The sequence below is a fragment of the Perna viridis genome, chromosome 10, assembly GCF_037379345.1.
Source record: "Perna viridis isolate PV_CMFRI_1.1 ecotype Kerala chromosome 10, ASM3737934v1, whole genome shotgun sequence".
In the NCBI taxonomy this organism is placed as follows: Eukaryota; Metazoa; Mollusca; class Bivalvia; order Mytilida; family Mytilidae; genus Perna; species Perna viridis.
The window spans coordinates 41,145,140-41,160,267 of record NC_142454.1 but is presented as its reverse complement, the minus strand read 5'-3'; the positions used below and the strand labels follow the sequence as shown (position 1 = coordinate 41,160,267).

Genomic DNA, 15,128 nt, shown 5'->3' with positions numbered 1-15,128 from the left:
GTTTAAAGATAATACGTCATCTATGTAGCGGAAACTGAGATTAAAGGATCTAGCTAAACGATATTCTTCTTTCGGATCTGATCAGCTGTAAAGCCAGCGTCATAAGATTCAAGGAATAGGTCAACAAGTAGAGGAGCACAATTTGTTCCCATTGGAATGCCGACCGTTGGTTGAAAAAACGCGTCCACCATACTGGACAAAATCCAGCAAAGGTTTGTCTTAATATTTTCAGAGAAACCGGATGTTAGAAACAAAGGATGGTGCGATACGTGTGATTAAAGAAGGTAGACCTAGGGTAAGGGTCATAACTCCTGAAATCAGTGATATGTTTTATCATATATTCAATATCACGAAAGCGTATCCAGCTTTCATTTGAAACGGAATAAATCAATCTAAGTTACTTTTATGCTGACATGAGATTGACGTCAAATGCTGAATACAAATGTTCCAATGATTTGTAAGAGTTATGTCCCTTACCCCAGGTCTACCTCCTTAAATGATCTTGGAGATGGTTTGTAACACAAAACATTCTGGTTCCTTTTTTGAAAACGGTAATGTAAATAAACAACAAGACCACATGATGTTGTTTACGTGTACACAAAGAAACACAAGAAGATTTCTTTAATTCTAATTCTTTATAAAAGATACAAACATGAGCTATAAAAGTTACCATATAGCAATTTATTTCACAGCCGTCCAGCAGCAAGTGTAAATAAGGAAAACAATCAATATTTCAGTGACGGAGTCAACACCACTCCATCCCTCAATCGTTGGTAAATTTTGTTATTAATAATTGTGTGCATTGCTTCGGCAAAAATCAGCAATAGCTTGGTACACCCTTTTCAAAATCTCTGGCTCCGACCTACAGATAATGAATGAATATTTAAAGCCCAATACTTTTCTGTGAAACTGAAACAAGAACTTTGTCTGTCATTCTTAAGATAAAATAGTTTAAAATCAATCAACTGTTCACTATCTGCATCGTTTGATTTACCGTAGGTCAACCCCCAAAACACGTGACCGGAAGTAACATTTTCGAATATCAGTAATGCACCATAGTAATCTAGGTGTCATTCTACCTTTCCAAGCCCAATTATTTACTATTTTAAATCCTATCATTTTAAGGCTCGTTGTTAATGTAACATTATATCAGTACTGGCGGTTCGAGAAATGTCATTTAGCAATAAGTGACTCTCATTAAAATATTGGCATCTATAAAAGAATGGTAAAGTCAAAGTAGACAGATTGAGAAACCATTTCTTTCGTTTTGAAATTTAGCCAAATCCGGTTTGTACGTACATAATTTACACTGAATTGGCAAAATGAAATTTCTAGACTGTTGATGAATCATTCAGCTTTCAGATGGTACAAAGTGTATACACATAAATAAATGCTGACTTATAAGAATGAAATTTCTACTTTCTACAGTAACTTTTCTTCTTTCAAGAAAAATATATGTTGTTTATTGGTTTCCAAAATAGTGACACCTATATTGTCTAGTTTATGGGCAATCGTGTTCTGTGGCTAAAACCTGGAAGTTGCATCACCGGGAACATGAGGCATATTAATATCACCAAGACTTACACAAAGAGGATTCGGGTCACGGGGAGTGTAAGGAGGTGGAGGAGACGATGGAAGTCTTTGTACAGCATCGAAACCATTGTACGGAGGAGGGGCGGAAGGTTCAGAATATGAAGGCAGGAAAAAGTCACTCGGAAATACTGGGATCGGATTTTCGACCTGCGGCATGTTTGGCACATCCCCGGGACAGACACGATCTGTCCTAGATAAAGCTGTATGTATTCTTCTATGTCCGCTTCCCTGGTTACCTATACTATCTCTTCTATCACTTGAACTTCCGGATCTACAGGTGCATCGCCTTGACGATGCGCATACGCATATAAAAACAACAATTCCTGTTATTAGAACGAGGCCACCTATAATGGCGCCAACTATCACAGTAGTTAAAGAATGTTTTTTGCCTTTTCTGTCGTAGTCATCATCGTCATCTTTGGATGATGACTTAAAATCACCTGTAAATTGAAAACATGTGATATGTCAGTCAAACTTACTACATAACTTTTGTTATTGCATATCAGTAATACATTTTAACACCCTATTGGTATAACGTTGATCAGCTGATGTTTATAAATCCAAAGTATTGAAAGTAACCCTAAATACAAAATATTGGGCCCGCTACTTACTGGTGAGTCATTCCCCTTACAAAGACACACATGACTTTGGCATATTAATGTATGGTTCTCCATTGCAATAAACAGAACAGAAAATGACAGTAAGGACTATAATTTTTATTTTAAAAAATACGGACAGCCCGCGAGTTGCAATATGGACAAGAAAACTGATATTGAGCCTGACCTATGACTCAGACAGTATCATTTTTTTTGTCCATATCACTACCTTAATTTGGTCAGTCTGCATTTTGTAATATTGCCCTTACAATCATTAGCTATTCTGTAAATATTTAAGGCCATTCAGAAAAAAGTTGATGATATGCTGTTTAGAATTTAGTTTTATAATATAGATGGCAGTGACTTATCGAATGTTCACCTTGTTAAAAAATCCATAATTCTCACGCACTGAGAAATAAATTTAAAAAAATCACCCTCGGACTTCCTTCCGCCAAAATATCACAATCCGCCGATCACAAAATTTAAAATTTATGTTGAAAATAATTTGTTAAGAAAAACATATAATAAAAAGGATATAAAAGGATAATCAATTGGCTACGTGAATAACAAAAATTTTGTTACTCGTGCGATGAAAGTTTGAAGTTCCACACACTCGTTAAATATAGTAGGTGTTTACTTGAGCATATTTTGGTTATTCAACTATTCCAATTAATTATTTAATTATTATTCCTACTTGCCTCCTTGACTTTTGTTCTGTTGTGTTTTTTTCACAAAAGCCGAAAAAGGCGTTATTTTAACGATATCTTTTTTTTTTTAAATCGAAAAAAGTAAAAGATAAAAACAGTAGGCTTTTTATAAGTTGGGCAAAATAGAAAACTAAGATTTTCAAGATGGCCTAATTAACGAAATCGTATTTTCATTAATGCATGTGACCCCGTTTTGGCTTTTCTTTTGTCTCAGTGCGTCGCAAGTGATGCACAAATTGAACCCGTATCACCAGCAAATTCTCCGCATCAATTTTATTAACTCACCATTCATAATGTTATAATTTTTTTTTTAATTTTAATTGGCTTTTGGTTTTTCTTTGCTTGTTTGTTTGTTTTAGTTTTTTTTTAGTGTTTGATTTTGTTTTTGTTTATTTTATTATTTTTTTTAATTTTACATTTTTGTACTTAAAAGCATTGCAAATACTGCTAAAACAATACATAATTAAGTAGTAGTCTTTGTAGAAATCATGCAAAATCTGAAAAAAAGGCTACATATTTTTTATTTTTGTAAATTGAATTGTTTTATGGGTGCATATTATGAAATGTGTAATTAGTTATTCAGATCTGTCTGCTCTTAGGAGATAATCAACATTGAAAATCCAATAGATTCTATTGTATTTGAGTGTCATTTACAGATTATCTCCCTTAATTTTGAAATCTACAGTATATTCTATATAATTTTTATCTCCTATGAACACGGGTTATATGAAAAAAACTAAATGCTAATTTCTGTTCACTATGGCAACTTAAACAAAATATCAAAAATAAAAATGTGTAGGCTTTTCACCTATGAATCACATTTTGCATGATTCTTAGCTAGAGTGCTAGTTAAGCAAATCCTTAATTTAGCTGTTTGTTATTAACACAAGTAAGTATGCTTGATGTTTTTTTCACATTTTTTGGGCCAGGTTTGCCATCAATCTAATTAAAATTAGCCCTATACATTGTACCATCCAGTCACTACATGCAGTGACTGAATGGAACAGTTGATATGTCTATTTTATTAGATTTACAAGTCCTTGTTAATATCTGGATCCGCAACTTGAGATTGACCAACCAAGTGTATAAGATGGGCAAGTGTGATCTGCCAATCACGTTGTTGAAATCATGTCAAATTATGACTATTCATAAAAGGGAATAACAATATCGTCCCACGATCTACGGTGTCAGATCTAGAGCTTTCGACATAAGGACTTCAATCTTGAGGTAAAATTACCTAACTTCGAAAGCTTATCTAAGTTAGACACAGTACAGTACTGAAGTTCATAAAACTTCGGCAATCTCTTGAATTTTGTAAGAGATATGTGTAAAAATCTTGCTCTGCAGTAATAGAGAGTGTTCACAAATAAATGGAAAATTTACGATAAGGAATGAAAACTTAGCGCCCTTATCATGGAGCTTGATCGGGGCTTTGATAAAGTTGAAATAGGGAATTGTGTCATAGAAACAACAATTCCACCAAAATATAACACACAAAAATCAAGGGCGGTCTAAGTGCCTTCAATGAACAGTTTGTACCTTCATAGCCTGCTTTATATTCAAATTCGAATCCTTCACGATTTAATGTCCCATCCGATCTAAATTCGAGGTAAAGATGTTCGTCGTCACTGACGATCACTTTCTGAATATCACTCAGGCTCCCACAAAACTTCCCGATGAGGTCTTTTGGATCGTTATCTTTACCTATAAGAGAGAAAAAAATCAGTGATTACTTATAATCTTTCTTTTGATTTTAGATATTCTTGAAAGACCCAATGAGTATGTGTGACATTTACTTCCGTGAGGTAGTGCTAGGGTAAAACAAAATATTTTTTTTATTTATTTATAGTTGTTTTGAACATTTGTGGAAGTCCCGCCCATGCGAGTTCTGAAAGGGTAGTTAAGGTCAAGATTAATCACCATTAACATTAATTGTGTTTATGTGCACATTCTAAAAATAATGGAAAGTTAGTTGATCGCGAAAAATACTGTATTAACAGTATATAAACATCGCAAACGAATAATAATGTTCATTTTCACGACTTTTGTACTCATTGCAGGTATACTAGTTTCATGAAGGATATTTCTAAAAATGTTTTCTTTCAACAATCAAGCGGAAACAGGACAAGTGGGTGGAGACTATTGGACACTGGATAGATTGGCGGAGACTATAAGAGACTGAATAGGTGGTGGAGACTACATGTATTGGAGGCTGGATCGGTTGATGGAGACTATTATAGACTGAACAGATGGGTGGAGACTATTGGAGGCTGGATGGGTTGACAGAGACTATCAGAGGCTGAACATGTGGGTGGAGACTAGTTAGATTGGTGGAGACCATCAGAGACTATTGGAGGCTGCATAGATTTGCGGAGACTATCAGGACTGGACTGGAGGATGTAAAATATTGGAGACTGGACAGGTGAGTGTAGACTATCGGAGATTAGACAAGTGTGTGGAGATGATCAGAAACTGGACAAGTGTGCGAAGATGATTGGGGACTAGACAGTTGAAAAATAACTACATTGTACCGGAAGATAGATGGTGACTTAAAAAGTTGTAGAGACTGGATATTGGGGTAAGACGGGACAAGTGGGCGGAGAATATCGGGGTCACAGAGACTAAAGAGGTGGGTTAAGACTATCGATTACTTGACAGGTAGGTGACGACTATCGGATAATTGACAGGCGGGTGATGACTGTTGTTCATTGCTTGAAATATATGAATGATGTTTGATTGGAAACTTACCATCGAAAACTGTGAGACTATCATGAGAACAATCAGGATTCTTTTCCAACATAAATTTTTTAAATTCTATTTTCAGGACCTTATATGGAGGAGGTGCTACAAACAGCCAACATTTACGGTCCCCGCTGAAAAATTGAAGATAAACTAGTCAGAGTGGAATTCAGAATCGCATACCCAATAAGAACGTTTTTCTTTCGTTTTACAACCAAAAGCTGTTGAATTAAGATAAAGATCAATGAGTAATTTGCATGAAATATGTGTCGTATTACTGGGCGCCGATTATCCACATGCGATTAACAGTAACCACCTCGAAAATTCCGTTATACAGTAATTGTTTCTCAAGTTTTTGTATATATTGAATATATGAAGATACATTGCCCGTACAAAGGTGGACCTACGTACAAAAAAGATGGATTCATTTATGCACTGACCATCTGACCTATACTAGACTACTTTTTTGTTACTTAAATTGTTGGTAGTGTATTATAAATAAACGAGGAAAGTCTTAAGACTGAAATAGGGACAAATATAGTCTCAACATCGATCAAATAGAAAAAAACTTAGTTTCACCGCGCCGAAAATCTTTTTTGTGAAAATACTAATGACAAATACTAGCACTAAATACGAGAACATGCAAAAAAGGCGTCATGCTTTTGCGCAAATTTCTAAAACATATACATTATTTCATTTGCGCCACAAGGTTGTGTTTCATTTACACCAATTTGGATCATTTCATTTCTTTTGTGCTATTTTCCAGGTAACCGTTAGGTTTTTGCCTATACAAAACTGTGAGCCTCGGGTGTAAAAGTTGTATATGATCTCCAAGCTTAGAAATGTCAACATGGACATAATCCAATCTAAGGCATAAAAGGAGGAAATATTTGACGGCTTTTAAAGAAATTGTCAAACATTTTAAAACATGATGATAAATTGTATATGATGACTTCAAGATGAAAATGTTGTAAATACGATTTTAGTGTTTTAACCATTTTAACATTCTTAATTCCACCTCCCTATGGAATCAGGGGTAATAGATAATGCAAGCGAAGTTTTTACAAAAATTGATTTTTTTTACACACCACAAAACATGCGTCAATTTAAGTTTTGCACATGTTACTAAATTCAAATCTTTTTCATTATTTTTTTTGGGAAATTTCTTGTTAGTTCCATATATTGTAGAAAGAATCTTTGTACCTTAACATCGTATAAAGTCACGTGTCGTTAATTGTAATAATTTCACTCATAATACATGAAAGCCCGACTGAATTGCTTAGCATACCAAAACGCTCATCAAGTGCTTACCTGACATAGGTGGCATTCTTGGGGTATCTGAAAGTATGGTTATTTTTGTAAGCTGTCACGTAATCACACGTCATTCTTTTTGAACACATTACTGTAAAATAAACGTAGAAGTCAACAGAAGCCTTATTTTTATAGAAAAGGCTTTAGAAAAAATCCAGAACAATAAACACGACAACGCTTTTTTTTCATCCTTGGATAAACAAAAGCAACCTGAACTGCAAGTCTAAATATTTAATTATAATATGATTTTATACTTTGCCTATGAGGGACGGAGCTATTTGCACTCACAAAACAGTCGGCTTCGTTTATAATGTATCGCTTTGTTGTTATATCTCCACTAACAGCAAGAATACTTATAACAAACGCTGTACGTCTGCGTTTATTTAAAAGTTCAAACAACCACTTCCTTGTGTTACTGCATACATGTTGTACGTCACGTCCGAAATTGTAAATTACGTCAGATTGATTTTCGAGCCAATACATTAGACATATGGTAAGGAAAATAACTCTTGAAATCAGTGATATGTTTGTATTGTAAACAATGTCATCAAAGTCTTTAAAACATTCATTTGAAACAAAATGAAATCAAAGTTCCTTAGATACTTACATGGTTTTTATGTAAAATAGTTTACACAAACAAACTAATAGTCTATAAGAGTTAGTCCCCTTAACTTACATCTACCTGACGTACGTCCATCGACTAAAATGTGGTCAGGCCCATACAACTTACCCTTTTGAAATGCTATGCAAAGTAGAATAATGAAAATGGCTTCGGTTATGTCTGGTCCATCTCTTGCCATACCATCTGTAAAGACAAAAAAATACAAATATTATAAAACATGTTTAAACCTTACCTTGAATAATCTGAGCCCTGTCAAAATCAAAACCTATCTAAACCAGACAGTTCCCAAGGTCCCCTTTCAATCGTATATCAATTTAAGTACTTCATCGTCTAAGAATCAGGAAAAATGTGTATAAGGTGTGGCACATGAAGCAAAAATACAAAGAGATTTTATTGCATTATCCAAGTATTTATACCCCATAACCTCAAGAAATTACTGTCAAAGTGTTTGTAAAGTTTGCCTTTTTAAGATTTGATAGTTCAAATACAATTGACCGAACTTTTTCCTTATATAACAGTCAAAAAATATCTACATCTCCAATACTTCAGGATAAATTTAAAGATCTTTTCAGTTGTTTTCTAGATGTATTTGAGTATATATGAGGCTAAAAAAAACAATTGAGAAAATGATGTGCCACTCATTGCCTTATTCTTACAAAGAATGGTACTTAAATGTATTATTAACATTAGAAAAACCGAACACCCGTCTATACCTAACTTTGAATAATCCGAAAGTTAACCTGTCCAAACCAAATCATGAACAATTCAAAAACTTGTCTAAACCAGACACTTTTCAACGTCCCTTTATAAATGTAATTCAATTTAAATTTAATATCGACTTTGGTTAACAGAACACTTTTCTAAACCGAACCAGTTATGAAGTTTAAACGCGGTACGGTTAAGGAAGTTTCTACACTATCTGTAACACCGATAGCCTTTCAAAATAAAGTATTATTTGTTTTTTTTATCATAAATAGTCATCTAGTGAGACTAGGCTTACTTTTCTTCACATAAAAACATGTCTCCTTTTTAGAGTCATGTGTCAAATTGTCTGAAGTTTTAGTTACATGTGTCTTTCACCTTTCTCCCGCAAGGAGTTAACAACTGGTAAAGATATAAAGGGTGACCATGCAAAATCCGGGCTGTGGACTGCACATGACAAATTTTGTTTTCACAAAATTTTCATCCACGTTATATCACAAATGCATCCTTTCTCTAAGTTGGATGTAGGTTTTTTTATTAAATGCAACGGTTAAAGAGGGAAAAAAATACATAAAAAGCATAGTAATTCATTGAAAAGGGAGATAACTCTTTATTTTTGTACAACATTAATATTTGACATACATATAATACTGTATAAACATTATACTGAAACAGAAAAGTTCAGTGGGATCAAACTCACTCTGTGCCAAGAGTAATCAAGGGAACCAAGGTTATAGCGGTAATCAAAAGAATGTAAACCAGGGACAAAGACCAGACATGGAAAACAGACATACACAACAAAGAATATAAAGTAACTAAAATCATACATACAAAGTAACAAAAGCAAATGAGCAACTCGGACTCTACTAAAAAACTGGGAGCGTAGACAGATGCACCGGTAGGGTAAGCGTCCAACCGTATCATTGGATCTGGCTGATTTTTACAAGGACACTTGGATGATTGGGCAAAGGTCTGCGGTGGTATATATTCTGACCGGACAAAATGATGCTTCATTTAATATGAAAATAAAAGAAAATGTTAATTCTGTGATGTGCATTTCATGTTACTAACATTTTATGACCACCGCTGGATTAAGGTACATGCAGAAAAAAACATTGAAAGAAAGTCCTATATATTTTTTAACGAAATTCCTCACTTAATTTGGCTAGTTTATAACATCTACAAATATTGAAATGATAAAGATATGGAATGTTCAGTATTTATTCTACAATCAGATATGGACAGTGATTATATTATATTAAAATAATGTACTGAACAAGGATTCACAAAACGTGAATATGAAATATCAGGCCTGAATAAAATTGCTTAATCAATGCAAGATCGATTTCGTGTAACCTCTCTGGCCTTCACTGAAGGACGGTTCCTTCTCGGTTTAAAGAAAAACATTTGTCTCAATATTCAGATGTAGGACATTTTCGTGACAATTCTATCTAAAAATAAAAATAGCCCTTTAAAGTAGGATAAACCAAACCAGTATTTTAATTAAAAAGAAGTCACGCTTGACAAGTGCTTCGAGACTTCCTGGGTTTCAAATTATACATTTACATACTTGGTTATCTTTTGTACATGTATATTAAGTTTTGAAAATTTATGGCTAACAGAACGACAATCCAGTAGCGGATCTAGAGATGTTCCGGTATTTGAACATCCCCCTTTTTTTTATTTTTTGTAATATGTTCTTGCAGAACTGGGGCAAAATATTTTAATAAAATATAGACTGAACACCTTTTCGAAATCTCTGGATCCGCGCCTGAAATTAACTAGTAATTTACAGATTAAGTGGTAGATTTTACGTCCTAAAATCTGGCAGGTAATTCACAATTCATACAATTCAAAGAAAAAACCCTGATTTGTACTTGTTCGACATGCTGAATCCGATTTTTATATTGCTAAGTCACAGAGCTGGGTAATGTGTCCATACTATTTACTGTTTCCACCAAAGAGCAGACCATTCATGATTGCAGGCAGGTGCAGATCCAATATTTTATGAAGGGTGGGTGTAATTACGAAAATCAGTATAAAAGGAAACCAGATTATGACATGTTTAATGAATGAATATGATAAATTGTCATATTTATACAATATTTAGCGGATTACGATAGATTTTTGTTTTTTTCTTTGAAAAGTGGGGGCATACGCCATTACGCCCTCACCTGGACCCGGTAAAGGTAACAGAGAGTAATGCAAGTATCATTTAAGTTCATGTAAAGATTTTGACCTTAATAATAACCTTAATAACGACCTCGTTCCTAATTCTTAAGTCTCGTGATTTAAATGAAATAGTACACACGACTTACGCTAAACGGTTGGCAAGATTGTGACGCAAATTTAGTTCGTTTGGTGATGTGAAACTTTTGTATTCGATCCACTCCATTGAAAAAAAAGTAATTTACAAATATGATTAGTATATAATATGGCACCAAATTGAATTTTCACGATATTCTACCTTGACCCAAAAGTAGAACGCACTGTCTCGTATTTCATAAAATGTCACAAAATGATAGCCTGGAACCCCCTTCCAAAACTCTGAATCCGCTTCATGGTGTAGAATCTTGATAGTGTCTACAGTTTGGGATTATATCCAGTATTCTTACAAACGACTTTCTCAAGGGGTGTATTTGTATTCCACCGATTGGATAGAAGTTTTGTTGTATGAATACGTAATTTTTAGTCCGTGGGCCAAATTCTAGAAATTCAATAGAAATGTAATGTAAATTAGGAACAAAAATCTGTCTGTAGAGATTGCCAAAATACGTGCAACGAATTGGTTAAATTCAAATCCCAAATAAGCAACCGAACAAGAAAAATAATCAGGTACATGTATAGTACCACTTGTGTCTGACAAGTACAAGTACTGATTAACTACAATGAAATATACATGTCTTAACAGAACCCACTTTAGCCTTAAAGATTGGTTAGGTTTACCCGAGTTCAAAATACATACACACTGAAGTGAAAGGACTTTGAAAAATGTCTGTTTTCGGATTATTCAGGTTTCGGTTTAGACATGACTGGTTTTCGGATTATTCAAGTTTCGGTTTAGACATTACTGGTTTTGGATTATTCAGGTTTCGGTTTAGACAGGTATTCGGATTAGTAAGGTTTCGGTTTAGACAGGTTTCTTTGTATAACACAGTGCACGTCTATATAGCATGAACAATTAAAAAAAAACATTCTAGTTCGGTCTATTCCCTCCTTGAAAAATCCAAAACCTTGAGCTCCTGTTATTGATGTCCGTGTGTTTGTCGCTCCTAAATTTAACACACACAAACATAATAATATTTTATCCAAACTTAGTTTCTAGGTCAGGCCGGGTTTAATAAAGAATATCAAATGAAGATTTTCGTCAAATCCTTCCTCAACTTAAATTCGACCAATGAAACTCTTTAAGTTAAAGATATGAGGAAAACCTCAAGGGGAAAATCTCAGTTTAAGGTTTTTTTATGAAACCCAGAACCCTAATCACATGGTTTGTCGGACCATTAACGTTCGATACCAGTAAAAGAACCGGTACATGCAGGTATCACGCATATCATGCATAGTCCGGATGCATATATTTAATTTTACAGTACTTCAGATTTCAAGTGGTTCATTTTAAATAAAGTGTTTTAGTGAAAACTGTATGAGACAGTATACATATTTATGAGGCTTAGCCGACATGTTTAATATGAATTTGTACACTACTAAGACCAGTACCAAATACACAATGCAGAATAAAATACGGAGTGTTCATACCGACCTGTCGGAATCCGGATTGGACTCGACATTAAGGCTAAAAACCACTAATTCCACTTCCCATAGGCTTCTATGCTAATTTCACAATATTCAATGGCTTCTCTGGACTTTACCTTAACTTTAACCTGCAGAGGACTATATATCAGCATGATTCTACATATGTCAGCTCACAATCCTCAAAATGGCATGTGGGGTTAGCAGACTTGCAGTGCAGTACTGGTCACCGGAAGTGAAGTGTCTGTAAATAGCATGGGGAATCCCAGTGTTTTCACAAGATAGGGGTATATTTAGAAATCATTATGGAGATTAGGCTTCACATCACAAGAAGCAAAATGCACCTATAAAATGTACAGAAATGTTTTTCCTTTCAGAAACTGTTTAAATTTTTTAAATGAGATGAGAACTTTTTTCACAGCACTATGAGGAACAGGGGTAATTTCTGAGTAGGACTATTTTTGCGTACGTTCCAAATGCTCATTGGTTGAATTGGTGGTCTGTAACCTTAACTATCAATAAACATGTAACGAATTGCATAGGGTCATAGGACTGTTATCTCTGAAAGAGGCGGATCCAAATTTTTCGAGAAAAAAAAAAGATTTCAGGGGGATTCCAGATTCAACTGAAAAGGATGTTAAGCCATTATTTGATCATTTTGCCAAAATTTAGTATGAAATTTAAAAAAATTCCAACAAAAGAATCCCACCTATAGATCTGCTACTTAGCTTATCATCAATCAATGCAAGAAACTACTGTACCAAAAGCTGCTTGTAATTGACATCATTAAATGTTCGTAGGTAATAAGTTCATGATAGCAACTCATTTTTGCTTTAGGATGAGGTTCTCTTTCTCTCAATACAGTGACTTGGATTAAAAGGGTCCATGCATCACTGATCACATTCTAAACAGGGGCTTATCCCGGATTTTTATTATGGGGATACGTAATTACGAGATTCAGTATAAAGGGAAACCAAATTATGACATGTTTAATAATTGAATATGATAAATTGCTAAATTCAATACAATATTTCACAGATTACGTTTGTTTGTTTGTTTTTTATTTTTTATTTTCGGAAAAGGTGGGGGCATACGCCCATTACGCCCTCACCTGGACCCGCCCTACCAACTGACTATGTTCCTCTGAATTCAGTATTTTTCACAAAGGTTGTGAAATAATGGCCCTTTGATAAAAAATGAATATCACTGGTAACGCCAAAGCCAAAAATTTAACACCCATCATTGCATAAAAACTCAGATATTAGTCCAGATATGATTTGGTGAAAAGATTTATTGAGCGGAACCTTTTTAATCCGACGCCTAATTATTCCAGAATTTTACAAAACGTCACCTTTCGCATCCCTTGAAATAAGCAAGTTGTTGATTTTTAAACACATGTATTCAACAACCTGTCGTATCTTGGTTCATTAAAAAATGAAACTACTTTTCCATGCGAGTTACATCGAATTAATATGGGCAGTTTCCACTGGGGAATTGGAGACTACTAAGTACAGCATCTTGTTTGCAAGTTTGAACTCTCTCTCTCTCACCCCGTGCAGGTCCGGGTGTCAAAAGAATAGGCCCGCAGCAGCGCTAAGCTTTTCATAAAAGGCGACTAAATAGTGCTCAGAACCCTAGCCGGGGGCTAGGCGCTCTGCCCACAGAGCAACTGGGATTTTTTCCCCAGACGGTGGAATGGGGTACCCTTGGCGTGTTACATGCTGGGGTTGTCAGGCTATAATACGGAAAACCTGTGTTGCACCGTGTTGGGAAAGATGCCACGTTCCTCACACGTTAAAGACCTGCTGTGGTATTCGATAGGAGTAGGAACCTTGGTGCTCCGCCAAAGGAGGCTAATTTTCCCGACCCTACCCATCCTTCGCTATTTCTAGCGGCAATCAAACTTTCTCGACCCCATTATCCTTTTGTGTCATCCCATTTTACATTTCATCATCATCATTTCATGCACGTTTTATCATACATATCCTGTTCATCGCCTGAATATAGCTGAAATATTGCTGATCAGGCGTTAAACCCCAACAATCAATCAATCAATCAATCTCTCTGATTATGTTTTCTAGATCGTGGGAGGTGGGAGGTTCTGAACGTGTATACTGTGTTATGTGGGGCATTTTTATAATAAAATAATACAAAAAAAATTCAACCATGTATTGAACACCCTTTTTGACCAACAAACCTTCTGCTTTTCACTAAACAAGAAAAAGAATGTTTCATTGTTCCATAAAAGTCCCAGCGAGGGGAATGTAAATGCACGCAAAACATACACAACACTTGCCATGAAACACATACACAATATACCAGTATTGAATGAAGCCCCGGACAGGACATTTACAGGTGCACTATACTACTATCACGGTATGTTAGAAAGAAATAAATGGTATACAATCGAAATATGTATTCCTTTAATTAACGAAAATGTGCATCTTAAGCATACATACTAAACGCTTATAGCCCCATCTATGATTTAAGCAAAGCGCTGATCGTAGGTGAGCTATTAAAATGAAAAACAGTCGGGAGGACACATAGCCAAATGCCTTATGGTTGACATGGATGTCCTCTAAAAATCACCATTGTCACATAGACCCGGAAGATAAGTTTTAGACTTGAAAATTATTTTAAATATTACCTTAGCCACATTGATACTAAAAACCAGGTGAAAATTGTAAATAAGCCTTACCTGTACCATCTTTGATTTTCTAATTATCGATTTTCATCCCGAATATACAATTTTCCTTTGATCATAGCAACCAAATTATAAACAAAAGCCTTGACGAAGTCACACGTGTACAGAAATTGACCGTCTCTCCTTATTATTAAAACACCATGACATCATGTTAGTATATATATTATTTGTTTGAAAAGAATTTTTAAAGATCATATTTCTTCACGGGTGAATGCTTTTTGTGCAGTTTCAATAGTAGGATTTAAATGTTGAAATGATCAGAGGCTCACAATTGGGGACCAGTGTCGCGAATCAGTCAATTTATGAAATTGATCTTTTAAACGGTTATTTTCCGACGCAATCAATATAAACTCTTTGTTAATATTTTTTAGGTGTATACATACAGTTCGACAATTAGTTGTTTT

The 15,128-nt window shown here is 34.8% G+C and overlaps 1 protein-coding gene across 1 annotated transcript; it reads right to left on the bottom strand.

Annotated features, from left to right (window-relative positions):
• Window positions 1-606: 606 nt before the first annotated feature.
• LOC148605807 (uncharacterized) lies at window positions 607-14,900 on the bottom strand. Its single transcript, XM_088549131.1, has 6 exons — window positions 14,719-14,900; window positions 7,677-7,751; window positions 6,947-7,037; window positions 5,645-5,769; window positions 4,436-4,600; window positions 607-2,033 (listed from the first exon to the last, which is right to left on the bottom strand). The coding sequence occupies exons 2-6, from the start codon at window positions 7,744-7,746 to the stop codon at window positions 1,525-1,527; spliced, it is 960 nt and encodes a 319-aa protein (XP_088405257.1). The 5' UTR covers window positions 7,747-7,751; window positions 14,719-14,900; the 3' UTR covers window positions 607-1,524.
• Between the last annotated feature and the right edge of the window lie 228 nt (window positions 14,901-15,128).